Source organism: Berghia stephanieae, chromosome 5 (assembly GCF_034508935.2).
Source record: "Berghia stephanieae isolate SIO BIC M18660-M18661 chromosome 5, UCSD_Bste_1.3, whole genome shotgun sequence".
NCBI classification, from domain to species: domain Eukaryota; kingdom Metazoa; phylum Mollusca; class Gastropoda; order Nudibranchia; family Aeolidiidae; genus Berghia; species Berghia stephanieae.
Window position 1 is genome coordinate 5,032,652 of NC_088364.1, and position 21,169 is coordinate 5,053,820.

General features: G+C 34.9%; 2 protein-coding genes across 6 annotated transcripts in view; one reads left to right on the top strand and one right to left on the bottom strand.

The window, feature by feature from the left end:
* Positions 1-1,942: 1,942 nt before the first annotated feature.
* Positions 1,943-20,479, bottom strand: LOC144972275 (dual specificity mitogen-activated protein kinase kinase 4-like). 3 transcript variants are annotated; one of them, XM_078913361.1, is made up of 12 exons: positions 20,202-20,479; positions 16,683-16,896; positions 15,411-15,474; positions 13,934-14,047; positions 12,055-12,174; positions 11,597-11,716; positions 10,828-10,879; positions 9,784-9,911; positions 8,150-8,227; positions 7,027-7,169; positions 6,814-6,859; positions 1,943-6,446 (listed from the first exon to the last, which is right to left on the bottom strand). In XM_078913361.1, the coding sequence occupies exons 1-12, from the start codon at positions 20,434-20,436 to the stop codon at positions 6,321-6,323; spliced, it is 1,440 nt and encodes a 479-aa protein (XP_078769487.1). In that variant the 5' UTR covers positions 20,437-20,479; the 3' UTR covers positions 1,943-6,320. The 3 variants fall into 3 exon arrangements, with proteins under 3 accessions (XP_078769487.1, XP_078769485.1, XP_078769488.1); XM_078913359.1 differs by having other exon boundaries at positions 20,193-20,460; XM_078913362.1 differs by lacking the exon at positions 20,202-20,479 and adding an exon at positions 19,256-19,651.
* LOC144972273 (hepatocyte growth factor-regulated tyrosine kinase substrate-like) overlaps positions 19,751-21,169 on the top strand; it is a 38,408-nt gene continuing 36,989 nt past the window's right edge. For 2 of the 3 annotated variants that reach the window (XM_078913357.1, XM_078913358.1), the window contains exon 1: positions 19,751-19,913. The gene's annotated coding sequence lies outside the window, so the exon portion shown is untranslated. The remainder of the gene's footprint in view (positions 19,914-21,169) is intronic. The other variant, XM_078913356.1, reaches the window with a different exon arrangement.

Sequence of the window (21,169 nt, forward strand, 5' to 3'; positions counted from 1 at the left end):
CAAAGCAAGTGACCTCCCTGTCCACTAAGGAAGACAAAGCAAGTGACCACCTTGCCCACTATGGGAAACAGCAAGTGACCTCCCTGCCTACTAAGGGAGACAAAGCAAGTGACCTCCCTGCCCACTATGGGAGACAAAGCAAGTGACCTCCTTGTTCACTAAGGGAGACAAAGCAAGTGACCTCCCTGCCAACTATGGGAGACAAAGCAAGTGACCTCCTTGTCCACTATGGGAGACACAGCAAGTGACCTCCCTACCAACTATGGGAGACACAGCAAGTGACCTCCCTGCCCACTATGGGAGACAAAGCAAGTGACCTCCCTGCCCACTATGGGAAGACCAAACAAAAAAAAAAAAAAAACACCCAGAAAGAGCAACAAAGCTAGGGATAGTAGACATAGCAAAAGTGACCTCTATCCGCACATCATGGGAGATCAGAAAACCCCAACCAGTGATCAGACAGAGAACAGAAGAGCTTTATTATGATTTATGAGGGGACAAAAATATCTCTCAAAATAGGCACCTATACATTTGACTGCCTTCCTCTCAGATAAGGACCTCTGCCAGAACCAGGAAAAAAGCAGAGCAATCTCAATCCAGACCAAAGACAGACAGCGACATGGAATGGAAAAACATAATAAATATAAAGAGGGATAGAAGATAAAGCAAAAGGGACCTCTCCACCATGGAGGTAGGAAGAGCCAACCAAGGTATTGTCTTTTCGTACAGGACAGGTTTGTACAATTAATAAGAACTTGAGGAAAAAGTAAGACAAAGAGGAGTTGGTTCAAATAGGGAACAGATGTAGATTCCAAGAGCACACTATCAAAGTACTTAGTTTGTTTTTTTTTATGTTGTTTTTTTTGTTTTTAAGGGTTTTACGGCGCTTGCAACACATTTAGGTTATATCAGCGCCAGTAAAAAGGAAGAAAATGGGATAGTAAAAAATTCTAGAATTACAATTAAAGCACCCAAGAAAAAGTAAGACAAAGGGGAAATGGGAACAAATAGGGATCAGATGTAGATTCCAAGAGCATACCACCAATGTACTTAGTTTGAAATCACCTATGTCTCATCCAGACACAAGAACAAAATCCAACAAAGAGGAACACACTCAAATGCTTACATTATACATTCAAAATAAAAATAATAATACATAACAGAGAGATGATTTACAAGGAAAAAAATATCATCTCCCAAAACAATAACTATGCATTTGACTGTTTCCCTCCCAGCCAGGATTCCGGCCAGTGCCAGGACAAAACCAAGTAATCTCATTCCGAGACAAAGACAGAAAGCATGTTGGATAACAGATATAAGGGGATAGAAGACACAGTATGTACCTCCCTGCCCACTATGGGAGGTCAGGATCCCCACCCAGAAAGTACTTAGTTTGAGATCACCTAAATCACCCAGACACTAGCACAGGATCCCACCAAGAGGAATACAATCAAATTCAAATGCTTAGATTATACATTCAAAATAACAAATATAACTATACATAACAGAGAGATGATTTACAAAGAAAAATATATTAAATTATCTCCCAAAACAATTATGCATTTGACTGTTTCCCTCTCAGCCAAGCACTACGGCCAGGGTAAAACCAAGAAATCTCATTCTAAGACAAAGACAGAAGGCAAATTGGAAAACATATAAGGGGATAGAAGACACAGTAAATGCCATCCTGCCCACTATAGGAGGCAAGGAACCCCACCCAGCAGGATGGGTTTTTGTTTTAAAAAAAAAAAAAAAAAAAAAAATAAACAAAAAAAAAAAAAAAAAATATATATATATATATATATATATATATATATATATATATATATATATATATATATATAATATATATATATATATATATATATATAAAGAAAAAAAAAATAATTTAATGAAATTAATTCCAAATAACCAAACAGTGACTATTGAAACGAAATACAAATTTGTTCAAGATCTTTATTTGAATTTATTTACTCATAACACAAAATTTAAGTTGTCAAGATTTTCTTTACTTTTTTTTTTTTTGTTTTTTTTTTTTAAATCTAAGAATTCTCAGGACATTGTTACTAACCCTGAGCGACATACTGAATGATGACAATGATGATTATGATGATGACGATAATGACAATGATGATGGAAAAAGCGTAGGCTGCCAAAAAACTTTACATTACAAGTTTGGCAAACATGGGTTTGCCATTCTTTAAAGAGACAAACTGGTAACATTTTGCATGACAATCACAATTAATGAATGATAAACAAATCACATATCCATAAATCGTACATAATTTACAATCTTACACTAAATTATAATATTGTCCAGTTCTGTGATATGAAAACTGCCATACAGGGACAAAACATCTTTATCTCATTTTAGCCAGAAAATTTATTTTATCATCAGATTGCTAAGACGACCCCACAAACTTTTCCCAGTAACAAAGTCTTACAGAGGGGAAAGACTAGATGCATAATGATACCGATTTGCATGACTGCCTATTGTATGAATGCAGTTGGCCATTAAGCACAATCAGTGCATCCAGCTCCATTCTACATAGTGGCCATCCGCATCCATACAATCAGCATGTCAATGTCATGCTATTAAACCTGAGACTTCTTTAGAACTCAGAATCCGGACTATTTGAAAATTTGGTGGACCATCTTAATCTTAACGACATAAGTAAACATTTTCTGGTCAAACAGTGTTTTGTGAGAATACAACAGAATAGCCAGCAAAGAGGAGCCATATATATTCCGACTTCTTTCCTTTAAACCGACCAACTCAGTTTTGTCAAGCCCATGGTTTACTCCTCGACCTCTCTTAAAAGCTGTGAACACGCTGCTTTGTTTATCAATTTTGTAAACAAAACCTACAACTACAAGTCTAAGCTCCATCAATTATATTGATGACAATTTTCGAAGTTGTGATCACTGTGACTAATGTGGGTTGTTTTAGACACACTTTTTTGTATTGTTAGTGACACTAGAACTTGGAAAAATTACACAGTAGAAAATATTATTTCAATTTGTCTTAGAACATTTAATCCTGCCCCCCCCCAACCCCTTCCTGCCCAAAACATTCCTTTCAACCATCCCCATCTAAGTCACTTATCATCTGCTTCGATTGATTATGTTTTAAGAGACTGTAACTATATATATATATATATAAGAATTTAAAAAAAGAAAGATGATAGCCATTTCAAAACACTTTATGCTCAATTATTCCAAACAAAACAAGCATCCAGTAAAAGGTAAGAAATATGGAAAAGTTCCAATACAGGGTGATTCCAAAGTCCAGTCAGGGTTTGTATCTTGAATTGTAAAAATATTGAAGAGATGAAAACGAAATGGTTTTCTCAACACTTTGCAACAAACTCTAGAATTTTCATTCAAATCATATCTAACTGTAAACAACTTTGTTAATACTCTATCCAGTGTAGTTTGGAGATGGTGAAGCAACTTTGTCTTAGAACCCTTGTCGGGGTTAAGAATTTAATTGCTAAAGAACCATTAATGTCTCCAACATGCGTTTTTTTGACATGTCAGCACAAACTTGAGGAATTTTTGGAATGTGAACAAGACTCTCAAGAATTGCTGTTTTCTGTGCGACATCAAAATCAAAATGTGATGGTTCTTTCTTTTTTACAGAAAACACAATAATCGGCGATTCTTATCTCCACGTGTTGTGAATCCGTGGCCAATGCCTCAACTTAATGACAATTCTACAATCTGTATCCTTCAACAAGATATAGATAGCTCCACCACATTGGCATTTGGAGCTTTGACGATATCTGAAAAATGAACTCTCACAACAAATGCTTGGATGCATTGGCATGAATAATCAGCTATTTGAAAGCCAGTCCCCTAATTACCAGACCTATCCCTTTGAGATCTTTTTTTTTGGGGGGGGGGGTTAATTTATCAACCACCATTACCATCATCAATAGACGATTTGAACAGGAGAATAAAAAAAAAAACACAACAGAGTCTGTAACACAAGTGATGGAAGATCGAATAAGGGAAAGTTTGCGTCACTGTCTCCAAACTACACAGGAGAAACATGGTGGCTCTTCACAGTATTAGTCAAGTTGTTTACGTTCCATCATGGTTTGAATTAAAATTCCAAATTTGTTACATAATGTGCAAAATTTTCTCACATTGAAAAAAAAAAAGGTACAAAAATAGCATTAATTAAATTGAAATAAATTAAAATCAAATTTATGACAGCAATACAATGATCCACTCTATAAGTCTGACTGGGTGTATGCATAGCCTGACGCTAACCTAATAGGCAATGATCACCAAATGAGTGAGTTGTCATTAGAAATTCTCAAGACAACAAATGATCCCATGGATTAAACTACTGAATACAAATCTCTATTCACTTTCTTTTGGTGATCGTCGCCTTGCTTTGTGATGTAATTTGTTGGTCAGTGTCAGGCCAAGAGCTTAGTTAGGCTACTGTGTATGTGAGATTTGACTCGCAATCCCCTTTGTCACAAACAAAGAAAGAGACACGCACAACTAATTTATCATTTTTATACTGATTATTTTCTTTAGCTCCAAATCATGCATGAATAATAATTTTTTTTGTTATTGGACAAATGCTGCCACTTTTCGATCTTTGTCGCTGATGAAGAAACAATCAGGGGGGGGGCAAAACATTCAACACATATATGACTGACGCCTCATCAAGGGTGTAAGCAATACTGGCACTCTTGTTTCAATTTGTTTTCTTTTTTTTCTTATTAGGTATTTTTGAAATTGTCATACTGTTGGTTCCTATAAGGATATTTTAAAGAGAGACATTCCACAAGTGGTCAACCACAAGAGCTTTGCCCTACTGTCGTAGTCCAAAGCAATTAGAATGTTGATTTCAAATTATCTTGAAATTTATAGCATTTTGATTGATGAAAGTAGGAAATCTAACTAGCAGTCAAAAATCTCTAGAACATTTCTTGAAGATGAACACATCTAAATATTCTTGAAAAATAGTCTAGTGCTATAGAAAAAAGAAGAATTAAGGTGTGAAGAATAGCTTGGGAAATCATAACATTTTTCTGAAACAGTGTGGACAAAACAGTGCAGACAAAGCAGAAAGAAAAATAAAACCATCACCAAATCAAATCCGTCAGCTTCGACTGGCAGGCTGATTGATTTCTTGGATTTTTTCTTTACGCTTAGTCTGGCACTGTTTACGACTCACCTTTTCACATTGTTATCTGATACCAGTGCCTGCTCTTAATTTGTCGTATTGGCATAAAGTATACTGTTTCTCTGTGTTCACTTTGTAAGAAGTACATACAATCTTAATCCATCAAATCCTTGCACAGAAATGAGCACGAGAAGTAAGAAGACTGATCTCATTCAAAGATAATAGTAATAACCAAGAAGATACTTGGAGAAAGGTTACTGATACACTCCTGTGGTACACGCACCATTCCAATGAATAGGTCCGGTTTATTTCCAATGGTATATGAAAAGACTGCAACAAAAAGTTATTGTAACATTCGAAACACAATGACATAGGTATTAAGGAATTTATGTAACTATACTATGAAATTATACAATTTTCATTAGATTCTCTTGAGTTGAACGATGATAAATGATTCAAAAACTGTGAGACTGACATGAGAAGATGAGTGGGTATAACTTTACAAACTGATGTAAAAGAAAGGACAAGATGCCATTTACCCCCCCCCCCCCCCCCCCCCCCAGTTCACTACACTTTGAGACGCTGTTCCTGATATTCCTTTGGACTTAGTTTTAGTCTCTCATTTTTTTTTACATTAGAGTTAGAGGGCAGCCTGGCCTAACAGTGTGGCCTTTGGTTCGTGCCCCGAATACAGTGTTTGATCATCCCTGCCAAGCAGTGTGACCTTGAGCAAGTCACCTCGATCACACTTACTTTGCAGAGCTGCACTGGGACAGATGCCTAGGCTATTTTACTCTAATCTTACCTTGGAATAGACCAGTGAAAAAATTTCCATTGGGATGAATAAATGGAATTTTATTAATTATTCTATAGTTGCATATCATTCAACTCAAAGAAATGGATTAATATGAACTAGATCATCCCATAGTTACAAAATAACTTAACATCATTGTCTTTCTGCATCAAAACATTACAAGAGGGTCCATTGTCACGGTCTAATATATACAAAAAGCAATCACCACACACTTGAACAGACAACAAATCTATAACACGACCAGACATCGGCATTCCCACACACAATGGCAGATTCCAGAGTGGTGGGGCGTATTATCTATGTGTGTGTGTGTGTGTGTATGTGAATGATTTTTTTTGTCTAAGCCAGCAGCCGTCGTTAAGACAATGGCTGTTCACTGGAGGGAAAACTGTAGGGGGAGAGTGCTATTTTGTCCAGTATGTCGCACACATATGTTGACACGTCTACCTCCAACTCTTCATAACGTTTGATGAATGGATCCTCCTGTAAAAAAGAATAAGAAATAATAATGATGATGATGATAATGATAATAATAATAATAATAATAATAATAATAATAACAATAATAATAATATAATAATAATAATAATAATAATAATAATAATAATAATAATAATAATAATAATAATAATAATAATTTGTTTTTTGTTTTTTTTGTTTTTAAGAAATTTAAGGCGCTTGCAACACATTGCCCATTGGGATGAAAACTAGAAGAATAAAAGTCTCATTTGGCTAATACAAATGCAAACCACACTACGACATAGCATTCAACCAAAAAGCATAAGCTCAAAGGCCCTTGTATTAGAGACAATAACAACAACAAAATACAAATGCCAAAGATGACACTCACCAATAATTTGTTATATTTTGGTCGTTGTCGATCTTCTTTTGTCAAACTGAAAAACAAAAACAAAACAATTAGTCCATATATAGCATATTTATTTCAATCTAACACCTTCATGTGCCTTTGTATATTCTAAACCAAGGAAAAGTTTTTCAGACAAAAATTCATATATCCTTTTCACAAAGTACGATGCAATAACGAATTTACCAATAAACCTACCAAGTATTGATAAAACTGATACACTCGGGAGAAAAAGTTCCGTTGTTGGGTAGTCTGGGGGCCGATCCCTGCACCACCTGTTGCAGCTGATCAAAGACACTCTGCCACTTGGGATAAGGAAATCGACCAGTAGCCAGCTCCATCTGGGGAGATAAACAAAATTGCGAGTGATTCAACAGTTACCTTAGAGAGGTAGAAAGCTGGCCCAGAACAGGTGGAAATGGAAGAGCATAGTTGCACCCCTTCATCCAAACAGGGGCCAAGAGGATTAAGTAAGTGAGTAATTCATTAATAAGATTCCAGGGTACTGAGCAATACAGGAGATACGTGGGCCAGTTTAGGACGAAAAAAAATGTACTAAATTTTACGCAAACACATCTGCTGACCCCTAACTGAAGTCTTGGGTTTAAGAATCTCTAAACAGGTAGGACAACATTTTTATTGATTGATATTTGAAGAATAAGTTTTCTGCCCACTATGTCAATAAACGCATTTTAAAATAAAATAAAATAAAATTCCTTTTATTCATCCCATTGGAGAAATTTGTCTCTTGGGTCTATACCAAGGGAAGACTGGAATAACCCAGACATCAGCCGCAGTGCAGCACTGCAAATTGAGCTAGGCTGAGGTGACTTATTCAAGGTCATACAGCACAGTGGAGGGTGATCAAACTCAGCACCTTTTGGGTATGAAGAAAAGACCGCATCGCTGAGCCACACTGCCCATGTACTGCAGAATACAACGCTGTATAACGTAAAAACACCTCCCTCCAACTTTTTTATTGGTCTGGTTTGAGTATAACGTTCGACAATGATTCAGGCGAATAGCTTGTGTAGAATGACCAGAACTTGACAAGAGTTTGAGCTTTTAAGTTTGCAGCCCTCTCAAGAGAAGGTTTAACAAAGGGAGCTGAATTAAGTGAGGAAGCAGTAAGAATTCTTTAAAGCCACAATCACATACACACACACACAACAAAAAAAGAAAAAAGAGGAAAAAAGAAAAGAAAACCTAGAAAAAGCAAACACTCACAAAATTATAATAATTAAACAAGCCTAGTTAACTTTTGTTTTTCAGACGAAATGATTGAGAACAAAATATATTTTAAAGTGATCAATTTCCTCACCAGGGTAATGCCTAAACTCCAAACATCTGATCGCACATCATAGCCTCGACTTGATGCCTTGGGGTCTATTCTTTCAGGCTGAAATACAGAATAATACATGAAAAATATGAATCCATTGATTCAAAATTTAAGGAAAGTTTTTTTTTAGTTTGTCACAGGAAGAACCTTTTCCAATCCATTCCTGACAGTCATTTTGAAGGCAACACTGCCATTATTTCAAAGTTCTTGCATCCATTACAACTGCCATACTTGTATATCATGTGACTCTTGTTTTATCAAACATTGAAGAAATAGTGGCCAAGTGATATAGTTTTTATGTTTTTTGTTTTTAAGGGTTTTACGGCGCTTGCAACACATTAAGGTCATATCAGCGCCAGTAAAAAGGAAGAAAATGGGATAGTAAAAAGTTCTAGAATTAGAATTAAAGCACAAAAGAAAAGGTAAGACAAAGGGGAATTGGTTCAAATAGGGAACAGGTGTAGATTCCAAGAGCACACTGTCAAAGTACTTAGTTTGAGATCACCTAAAAATCTCATCCAGACACAAGCACAGGTCCCAACTAAGAGGAATACACTCAAATGTTTACCAATCTTATAATACAAGGAAAAAAATATCATTTCCCAAAACTATAACTATACATTCGACTATATCCCTCCCAGCTAAGGAACTCCGGCAAGGATCAGGACAAAACCAAGTAATCTCATTCCAAGACAATGACAGGAAACAATTGAAAAGCAGGTACAGGGGGATAGAAGACACAGTAAGTACCTCCCTAGTGGGCAAGTGATATAGTGGCATGATTTGGAACACAAGAGGTTCATCATCATCCTGGTCTGTGGTAGTCTGAATTGTTTGAAGATCAATCCACAGTTTACAATTTCACTTTCTTTCTCTCCCTCACACATTTTGTACACCAAAATAATGTAGACACACACAGGTACATACAGGACATATTTAGAAACAGGATATTTAGTTATTTCTAAAGTGGAACCTTGATGGATGATTACTTCAAACAATGAGCCAATTACAGAGGATGTACACCAACTTCACTTCAACAGCATTGAATCAGATCTCAACAAAAACCAAATATATTCAGAAACAACAACTGAAGAACTGATTTCAACAACACAACGAAACATCCAATTGCCCAGCACCTTAACACACATGACCACCTTAAAAATCAATTGCACTGAACAGAGACTTATAGAAACAAATCAGTAAATGGATACAATGAACACACTGATATACTCGAAATAACACACATATTGTTCACATAGCGTCCATAGAGACAGTGAAGCCATATTCATTCATTCAAAGTAGAAATGAATCATTTGTACGCAAGCTTTGACAGAGTTTATTTCTGTGAAAGGTATTTTACATGAATAGCCCAACACGACTCAGGCCTGAATGAGTTGAATCACTGACTCATTATCAAATTAACCATAAGCAAGGCTGGCAGCTTAATGAAATTTTTACTGTAATTTTCTTGTATAAAGATCTGTTGCTATAAAATCAAAATCATTTTCAATAATTAAATTTAAACAAAATAATTAATTTGTATAAGTGGTACTGAGGACAACAATATCAAAAATCAAAAGAATATTGCAAACATAAATCTGACAGAAGTTACTCACAGCCATGTACGGCCGACAGCCGGCATCCCGACTTTTGGCGATGGAATCTACAAGATGGCCACTGATACCAAAGTCACACAACTTGATGTTGCCCTTTCTGTCCAGCAGAATATTAGAAGGCTTTACATCTGGCGGAAAATTCAATAAAGGCTTATGTGAGACTGAGTATTGAGATAAAATGGAATTAGAAACGCCATTAATCAATCAAAACTGTCAAAGATATCAACAGTGAAAAAATAACATTCAATTATTACAAGGAAATAAAAGTTTCTGTAAGAACTGTGTCGGCGTTGATGTCTTTTATTCTAATCACATTACAATTCCATTTTTAAAAATTCAATTCTATCTATCTGTATTTTTACAGCTTTGCTTGTACCAGCTACACATTTTATTTTATCTTGAAATAGCTTCGTATTTTTATCAATTAGTTTATGATAATGTATAAATCTTTGTTAATATAACAAGGACTGATGTGCACCATATTAAGATAATTTCCATTCAGGATCATTAAAGTATACCTTGTCTCTATAAACCAATGTCTTGGCATAGTTGAGTCATTGGAAAAGGCCCTTTACTCACATTCTCTCACCGTACTCGGGTGTAAAATGTGTACCTGGCCATTCACAGCATTGTCTCGGTTGGAAAAAAAAAATGTAATATCGCCTAACAGGCGTCATGTCTGATGCTGTTGGTCAGGGACCCTTTGAAAAGAAATTTGAGCACGTTGAGTGGATATTGTGCTATATCAAAGCTCAAGCTCAAGAAACCATTCCATCGTGGTGGCAGCAGTGGTCCATACAAATACTATGGTGTTAATGTTCAGGGCTATCATTTGTTGTGGTGTTGTATTCTGTGATAGCGGTGTCGGTGGAATGTCCATGATCCTGCAATGATATTGGTGGTATTGGTAATATTCTGCTCACTGAATTAAGACTATCAAGACAGAAAAAAAAATTAAGTTAAATGAAATTAATCCTTTTTTTTTTCTTAAAAGAACCTTTTCTCCAAATAAATTTGCAACAAGCTTAAGAAAGACAAACTCACCTCTGTGTATGATTTTCAGCTTTTCTTTTAAATAATTAAGTGCTTTTAAAGTCTGGGGATGTAGACAAAAATGAAGGAATTTGGCTTATAATAGGAATAATGATAATGATGGTGATAATGATTATTATGATAACAATAATAATAATAATGATGATGATGATGCACACATTCACACTAAATCCAACACAAAATAGATGAATGGGTTGCATGGTAAATTTATCACACCTTAGTTTTAACATCATTTTGACACAACCTGACTACACAGTTATAGATGATATATTGTTACAATGACAAGGACCAAAAAAACAAAAGATTGTCTCTTCCAATAATTGATTTGACATGATAACTGACATATCACCAGGTTGAAATAAGAAAGAATGACAGCGTTTCCATGTAGAGATTATCAAGCTGTAATAATTCAATGGAATAATTTCAATCATTTTATTTATTACTTGAAACTTGAAACCAATTGTATCTTCATACAAATACAACAAATACACGTTTTGGATAAACCATTGGAGGAGAGAGAAATTGTAAAACAGACACACACACACACACACAAATATACCTATTCAAACACTAGCATAGACACATGCCATAGTTGATTTCGTCAACTCCCAGCAATTATTCAAAAGCTTGAATAATCCAGGTTTTTGTTGGGTTTTTTCCCCCTCTTTACTTCACTGATACTGACTTCAGTAACATTAGAACAATATTAAGAAAAGAAGCATAAGAGTTTTTAGAAAGACAACAAAAAACCACCACTCACAGCTACTGTAATCTTTCCTATGATTTCTTCTGGAATGGATGCGAGCAGCTCGGTATATACAAACTTGTAAAACTTGTCTAGTGAGATGTCCATTAGCTCCATACAGATCCAACAATCACCCTGTAATCAAACCAGCATACATTTTAATTTATTTTATGCGATGCAACAGACTAACCCAAAGGTTATGAAATTGATCAGCCCTTTGGACTTGATTTCTAAACACAAAGTTTTTTAAAATGAAAAATTGAAAAACAAATTTCTATTTTTTATCAAAATCATGTAAAGCAATCTGTAAAAATAATGAACTTTTTATAAGTTACCGCTGTCCCCAATCTCCACCCATTCTATGTTTGGTATTTTACTCTTTTACGAAGCTGTTGTATTCATCCTTCTTCATTACTTTTCACAGTCCTCACAGCTTCTAGTAGCCTAGTATCACAAATGATTGCATTGCGTACCTCTTTGAAAAGTGCCCCAAAAAACTGTACAATGTAAGGACAATCGTTACTCCTCATCACCACATCCAGATCCATTAACAACTGTTTCTGGTCTCCTTCTTCCACTGTTGATCTGATTCGCTGAGGAAAGGCAATCATGGATTCAATACTGGTAAAACGTTATTAGCTTTAATCAAGACAACTGCTTTCAAAAAAGATTTTTTTTAAACTCATGGAAAAAAACAAAAAACAAGTTTCCCTTCCTTTAAATTTTGTGAGGGAATGATAGGAATAATCATAATAATAATAATAATAATAATAATAATAATAATAATAATAATAATAATAATAATAATAATAATAATAATGATGATGATGATGAAGATCTTTAATAATAATAATATCAATCATACTATGCAGGACGCATGTTAATTGTCTACTTCTTTTCTGTCATTATCATTGTTTTTTCATATGGTGGTAATCAATTCTGCGTACCAACTTAAACTTTGATAATAATAATAATGATGATGATGATGATGAAGATAATAATAATAATAATGATGAAGATAATAATAATAATAATAATAATAATAATAATAATAAGAAGAAGAAGAAGAAGAAGAAGAAGAAGAAGAAGAAGAAGAAGAAGAAGAAGAAGAAGAAGAAGAAGAAGAAGAAGAAGAAGAAGAAGAAGAAGAAGAAGAAGAAGAAGAAGAAGAATATTAATAAAAAATTACTTTCTTTTAAAAAAAATAGGGTGAGGATGAACATTGCTCCGTAGAGCCAATGTTAAATTTTCACTATCCAACACAGAATTACTGGCAAATCTAAAAATTATAAAACTATTTTTCACAGATTAATAATTGATAGTAATTCTATTGCCCATTGATTCAAATAGTTATTTAGAATATCTGATGGGGCATAATCATGAGTCCTTTGACCTTTGGCCTTCAGATTTGACATAATTTGGCCGCTGATGGCTCAAAAGATCAGTCTCGATTAAATTACATAACTCTTTTGTTTCGTTCCTTCATAAATGTCTTATGTTATTTATATTAATTTGTTTTAATCATGAAGATGTACATGACTCAATTGGGATTTCCTGCTTTCATAACTGTTGTATTCTAGGATGACATAGGAGCTTTCCCTAATGTCCGCGTTGGAACTGAAATTAGCCAAAAACATTGCACTTGAATCATTCTGTTGTCACTATTGCCCAAACATCAGTAACATCATCTAACGATTTAAAAAGATCATAAGATAAGTTGGCCTGGGATTTTTAAAAAACAACAAAAAAACGTTACTCTTGAATAAAGCCTTCCTTCATTGTAAAATTTATCTTTTTAAAAAGCGTCCCCTCACTTGGGCATTATGATCAGTTATTTGACGTTGGGAATTGTAATCTTGCTGGCTGCCTTATTGCCAAATTCATTTAATGTGCACCAACACACTTTATACCTAACCAATTTTGATCGTTGATGGCTCAAAAGACTTATTTCGACCTGTGTTAATTTCCACAATATGGTAGTATAATAATAATAATAATAATAATAATAATAATAATAATAATAATAATAATAATAATAATAAAATAATAACAATAATAATAATAATAATAATAATAATAAAATAATAATAATAATATAATAACAATAATAATAATAATAATAATAATAATAATAATAATAATAATAATAATAATAGCAACAAAAACAATCATAACAATATGTTATTAATAAGAACTTTGCTATACAGAGGGTTAAAGTGCTCAAAATAATTTTAAAATTTGAAATATTTAATGGAATAATTCTTCAATACGTATAGTGAATCAAAAAACGAACTAGATTTATCAAGGGATAAAATAGCTGGCAACGTATCAGATTTTTATTATTTTCTTTACCTTTACGGCCATGATCGTCCCACTCTTGTCATGCCTCATCTTGTTGACAAAGCCATAATTACCCCTCCCCATCTCACCCAGGTCTACAAGGTCATTGGATGTAAACTCAAACGACTGGGGGGGGGGGGGGGGGGGGGGAGAAATTGTGTGATAATGATGGAAATAAATAACTAAGAATAATAATAGCAATACTAATACTACAATTATTAATAATATTGATACAGTAGAACATGAAAGTAACGTACTCGGAAATAGCGAGAACTCGGAAATAGCGAGTAAAATCTAAATCCCCGTTTTTTTTCCCTTATTTGAGTCAATAAAATTAGCATGAAAGTAGCGAGTATGAAAAAGAGGTCAACTCGGAAATAACGAGCATTTCCTGCCCCAGCCTAGGACTGCGACAAAGTAAAGCAAAACAAGAGACAATGGCAATTTAAATATTTTTAGCCTAGCCTCTTTTCTTTTCTTATTTTTCGTTACGAGTAATATTACATAGTAGCCTAGTCTGTAGTAGTACATAATAGGCGACACAAATTTGGGTGGGGGTTGGGTTTGTGTGCGTGTGTGTGTATTGGGGGTGGGGGTCAATTATTCACCTAATGTGGTGCCACGCGACGCGCGAGGTAAGCACATGTCAACATGCCTCACTTCGCAGCATCGGTCAGCGAGTAGCATCGTTAACGAACGACACGATCAGCGAGAGAGGGGAGTGTGGAACCATTATTTCAATGGGTCAGTGATTGAGTGATGCGCTTGCTTACCTCATCAAACATGCCGAGTGCATACAAACACTCGCGCGCACACGCACACACACACTTCTATGTTCTTGTTTTTTTCTAGTCATGATTTTACTTGAAAAAAAAAAAACAAAAAAAAAAAAACAAGCATTCTGCCACTTCTGTGAAGAAATTGAAATAGGGGCGACGGCTTTTACTCGAATTACACACTGAGGGGAATAACCAGCAATATTATTATAACCTTTCCTGGCAACTCGGGAATAGCGAGAACTCGGAAATAGCGAGTAATCAGGAGTGGACCCGTCGAACTCGCTATTTCCGAGTTCTACTGTAATAATAATAATAATAATAATAATAATAATAATAATAATAATAATAATAATTTTTTAATAATAATATCAAGGAATCAAAGTGTCGGATTTCACAAATATGCAAGAATGTGTTTAACAAATGCAATAAAAAACTTTTGAGATAAGTTGGTAGAACACTTGACTTTCAAGCAAAATGATTATCATAAGTCTTGAGTTCCTGCAAGACTTTCTCCTGAACCCCTTGCACACTCAGCAGATATGAGTTTCCTGGGTCTGCTTGATCTGATGGAAATCATTTTGACATGGACTAACATCCAATCCAAAGGGTAGCAAGCAATTGTTACTGACAGTTTAAGAACACTACAATAATCGAAGTAAAAAACTAAATTTAAGTCACATTATTTCTATTCACCCAAGACTATGACTTACAACATCAGGTGATATCTGTAACTTCCCTGTGGAACGTTCTATACCCCTGGACCTTAACCGTTCTCTGAAAATAAAACAGTGAAATAACAAAATGAGAATTGGCATTGGTTACTTACTGGTAGGAACTAAAAATTGTGACCTGAAACTTTTAACATGCAGTTTTCTTAAGGGAGAAAAAATAGGTTTCAACATTGAAAAGCATCGCTGTTTTTATTTCACTTGCAGAAAACTAATTTTTAATCAATAATAAAATTAAAACCAATACAAAATAAAAAACACCATAAAATCCTCATTATAATTAAATTTAAAAATAAAAGGTCCCAATAAGTCAATTGGAAGAGAAGTAACTTTTACTGCTCAACTTCATGAGCTGCACGGCTCTGAATGCAATTTCGACACGTTTTCTCTCTTTTTTGTCTATTAAAACATCCATATGTTCAACAAGTGCAACGATAAAAATCTGCATTTAACATTCGCTGAATTTAAGGGATGGTTTAGGCCTTTTCTAAAAAAAATTTAAGTTCCTGTATTGGCTGTAATAATTCTGTATTGTCATTATAGGATTAAAAAAACAATATTTTTGGTGAAAAAAATACATTATCTGTGTTGATACCCATTTTGCATCCTGATTCGAGGATCTGGCATCACGATGTATAACAATCGTGTGGTAAATTTTAAAACTAATGGAGGCATAACCTCCATATTCTTCCCTCTTTTCAAAAGTGTAGCATTTTGTCTCACCATAGAGATTTTACATTTTTAGCTTATGGGATTTCTTTTAGAACATTACAAAGTGGTAAATCAAAATTTCTCAACAAAACAGGATGAATGAAAGGGGAAACCTGAAACATCCATTTTATCTGTTTTCGTATAATAAATTGACGTTTACATTCAATTTCACATTGTGTCATTTATTTCTTCAAGCAGCACCATTTCTGTTTTCACCAAAACCTTAAAATCAATTTTTTGAAATCTCTCTAGTTATTAGACCCAAACTGCCCCTTAAGGAAACTTATCAAGCTAGCAGATGGAAGGAAAATCTGTAATCCCAGTGACAGCCATCTGTCTTGCTACCTGGCTCCATACAAGGTAAGACAGTAACCTAATCTTTTTTCTCTACTTTCGTTATAAACTACTTTTGCACTTGGCATATATTGGTTAACATTGCTACATTATCATTTCATGGATTTTAAACCACAATAAGTAAAACATGAGAAATAATACTGGTTTGCAAGTCTGATCTATGACACGAGTGATGATTCGATGACTCACATTTGTGTGGTGTGTCCTAGATTGGCAACAATGGATGAATTGGAGGGAGAGATGTGTGGTATGTGAGACGCAGTTGTAGTAGTCGTCGTGCTCGTCTGCTGGAGTGGGGCTGAAGGGGCTGGGACTGGGGCTGGGGCTGGGGCAGGGGGAGGGGGAGGAGGAGGACAGGTCTTGGCCGATTTGAAATCCAAGCGGAGGCCCTGTCGGATCTCGGCTGTCGATGAAAGAAACAAATTCAGCAAAAATTCAACCAAATTAGTTTTATAAATAAAAGAGTTTACTTTCACAGTTGATCTGCGAGTCAGTGAGTGTCTGTATATAAACGGTTTAATCCTCCATTCCATGATCTTTTAATATTTGCTTCATTCTTTACAGATACGATTCACTTTTACTTTTCGTTTTATCATGACATCCTATCTTATCTTTTCACCAAGAGAGCAGAAACAGCGAACCCAGTCGGACTTTGATGAAGCAAGAGTCACATTGCTCTTACAACTCTCCTTGTGTAAACAGGTCTGAAATTGCAACCCGATAGCTAAAGGTAGACATTAAGACAGAAACTCCCACCCTTAAAGAGAAAAATAAATAATGTTGGTAACCCTTTTATACTTCAAGGATTATTTTCCATCCTATTACTATTAATATTCTCGTATGTAAAGTAACTCTAGCTGAGAAATAATTCTCTGTCGTGGTCTCAAAAGTATGGAACAAATTAGAGAAATCAAAGATGCCCCTAAGCTAACTAACGTTAGTAAACTGTTAAAAATATCTTTGTTCAGGCAGGCTTTTGAGCAGCAACAGTATTTGTGTTTTGTGTTACCTTTTGTCTTTGCATTTGAAACGCCTTAGAGCACTTTGTGGATTCTGCGTGCTGTACAAATGAATTATTACATTACATATTGAACAATATTCTAATGAGGCAGAATTTTTTAGTGCACCCATCATTTATTAAGATTCTTCAGTTATATCAATTTGACAGACAGCCTTAAAATCAATTTCAAAATGAAAAAATAAATAAAATAAAATAATAAATTAATAAATAAATAAAATGCCCATTATTTATCCCCAAAGATAATTTTTTTTACTAAAGGCCTATTCTAACACTGGAATAGCTGAGGATTCAGCTGCAGTGCAGTACTACAAAGTGACTCAAGGTGAGGTGAATCACTCAAGGTAACATCGAAAGAATCAAACTCAGTAGGGATTTTCGAAATATGAGGCAAAAATTATACTACTGATACACAAAACTGCAATGGACAAAATCATTGCATTGGATTCATAAAATGAAATATATAAATAAGTAAAAAAAAATAATTTTCTCAGTCTGTTGCAATAGAGATCTCATTGCTTATTTTACAGTGAAACGTCCCATAGTTATGCAGCAAATTATTTAACCATATATATACTTATTTCAGGCATTAATATCATTCTTATAATCTTTTTTTCATAATCCTCTCTGAAATGTGCCCTAAGGACAAATTTCACCACCATCATAAAGAACATTTTATCTTTAATATTATTATTATTATTAAATGATGTGCGACAAAATATGACTTGAACTTACAGTTAAGGATGGACACAAAAAGTTAGAAAATATCAAATATGATTGAAAGCGCTGATTGGTTAGAAGTAAAGCAATTCAATAAGATATCAAAACTTAAAGTTAAAGGGGAAAAAAAAAAATAATAAAATATAGCCAGAAACCAGAAAACCCACACGGCTCCTATAACTTAGACTCAGTGTCACTATCACACTGGTGTAAAAACTTTGTATAGCTGTTATGTGTAGTATGTAGTGAAGAAAAAATGTTTCCAGCTCTTGAATAATTGAATTTAGTACTAGTACCTTTGGAATGGAAAGGAAAAGAAATGAAGAAATTTTAGAAATGGCAAACAGAAAAAGATCACTGATAACAAAAATCATCAAACGCCAAATGGAATTTTTAGGACACATTATCCGCCACCCTGGTTTGGAAATACTCGCCTTGACTGGAAAGATGAATGGAAAAAGAATAAGAGGAAGACAAAGAATAACGTATTTGAAAGGGATAAGAACTTGGACAGATGAAGCTGAGAAAGGTGGCGCTGCTTTAATAGAATTGGCAAGAGATAGATCAGCTTGGCGGAAGATGACCTCCAACGTCTGCTTCAGATATGGAACTACATGAGATGAGATGAGAGACTAGTACCTTTGTGGTTGTAATAAAATATCTTTTTGTTTTCTTGTTCACATTTTTTTTTACTTACATATGAATAGTCTTGTTATTGCAAACCTCAAAAAAAAAAATATTAAAAAACCCAGAAAAACTATCTTTTCAATATAATACCAGCTGTAACTATACTTCTTTAGAAATTTAAAATTCCAAAATTTGAAAAAAAAAAGAATTATATGTTGAGAAATAAATTTCTTTCTCTAAAAAAGTGACATAGGCTTTTTGTTACCAGCTTATCAGACGTTATAAATAATTTAAAATGTAACCTAATTTACAACAATATGACAACATCAATCTATTGGACAATGATCAATGTTAACATCAACTCACAACAAACATGCAAACCCCAATGAAAACAGACCTGGCAATCTTTTCTTTTTGGTATCATACCAAGCGGACATCTTAAACATATGTTGCTGTTTAAAAACTATACAAACTGACTGAATGCTGTTAATGATGAAGTATACAGAAGAAGAAAGGTGTCACTAACTCTAACACGGTAGTGAATGGACCGCGCCTGGATCTAACAGAATTGGACCTCCGAACAATGACTGAATATTTCTTTAAATCCATTTTATTATTTTATGTATTTAAAATCCCTAGGACGACAATTTTAACATGCAAATTGAGAAATGACACATCCTTTGGATACAACTTTGCAGACAGGGTCTCACACAAACAAAATGGAAAGATCGAAGTGGGCCCGTGATTTACCTAATGGTATTTCACTACTAAGGCATAAAAATGTCAAGGAGCTAGAGAGGAAGTTGGGTGGGACGTTCTAATAATGCAGTAGGTTTTGTCACAGGTCAATGATTTCAAAGACCGAGAGGCGGAATTGTTGGGACAGGAAGACATTGACAACACTTTCGACCCTCAAATTCAATCAACAATGGACTTCGGCTTCGGATAATATTTTGTTGTTGAACTCCTACTCAAATTGAGATTGATCTGACAGGATTTTTTATAAAATATCGAAACATATTTAATTCGGTTCCTTTAAGGCTTTGATCTTGAAGGTAAAGTTGAAGGTTGGTGACAGTGACACGGACGAAGGCCAAAGGAATTGTTCTCTTTTTCTGGGAAGTGAGAGAGAATGGAGGCGAGATTGGAGGTCGTGTCCCCATTTGAAAAAAAACAAAATAAACAAACGAAAATAAAGGCCGGGTCAGCGAGCATATGCTTTAACGAGTAATTTTAATACTTTTTCAGAACTTAAGGACTCTAGCCACCGTTAATGACTCATTCAGCCTAAAATAGGAAGGTTCACATGGGGTTCCTGAAAACAACACAGATACCTTGTTTACCCGAGTCCGAGGCCGCCATCTTGGAGTTTCGGCTGAAATTTGCCAGATTTGTAGAACCCTGGTGGGCAGCGTTTTGCCCATATAAAACGTTGTTTTGTGTCCAGTCTCTTGTAACAGTTTGTCGACGACTTAACGAAGGTAGTCTTAGACCTCCAAATAACGTGAGTGGACGTTTAACATCATTTCTTTTAGATGACTCATCGATGATATCGTCGGGAAAATCCCTTGACGTCATCGAGCTACCTCTTTACAGTCTCTCACGAGATCACGCGAATTTCTCGACAAGGCGGATAAGGTCAAATTTTGTCATTGCGTCAGTTCAGCGAGGACAATCGGTCTAAGGGGGAGAAGCGATGATTTTCAAACAGAAGAATAGTTTATCGTTGATTACATACCTTTTTATACATCCCTCTTTGGTTTTTTTGAACGATCGGGTAAAACCTCTGTAGTGTACAGGATAAACTCGAGCACATATAGAGCAATATCTAACAAATGGTCTTAAATAGCTTTGCAAAAGGCACATACCTAGCCTACAGCTATACTTAATACGTAAGCAGGATACATGACGCCTGTAAGGCAATATTACGATTTTTCGACCAGGAACTCATACACCTCATCACGATCAAATAATGTCAGTATAGAGCCTTTTCCAATGACTCAAATTTGGGATGTTCCTAACGGGCGGAATAAAATTCAGAAAAGGTGTGGAGAAGTCACTTGTATCAATAATGATGAGGAAAAAATGGTATGGAGAAGTGCCAGATGAAAACAGAGAATAAAAAGTCACGGATCAATTGTATCCTGAGTTTGGCACTGACCACGTGACCTTTTATTCTCTGCTTTCATCTGACACTTCTCCATACCCTATTTTTCTCATCGGTGTTCAGTATGGGAATCGAATTTGAGGCGAAGGTGAGTGTCATAACACAGATCTACAAATCCAGGGAGAAATATGAGGTCTGAGGTTT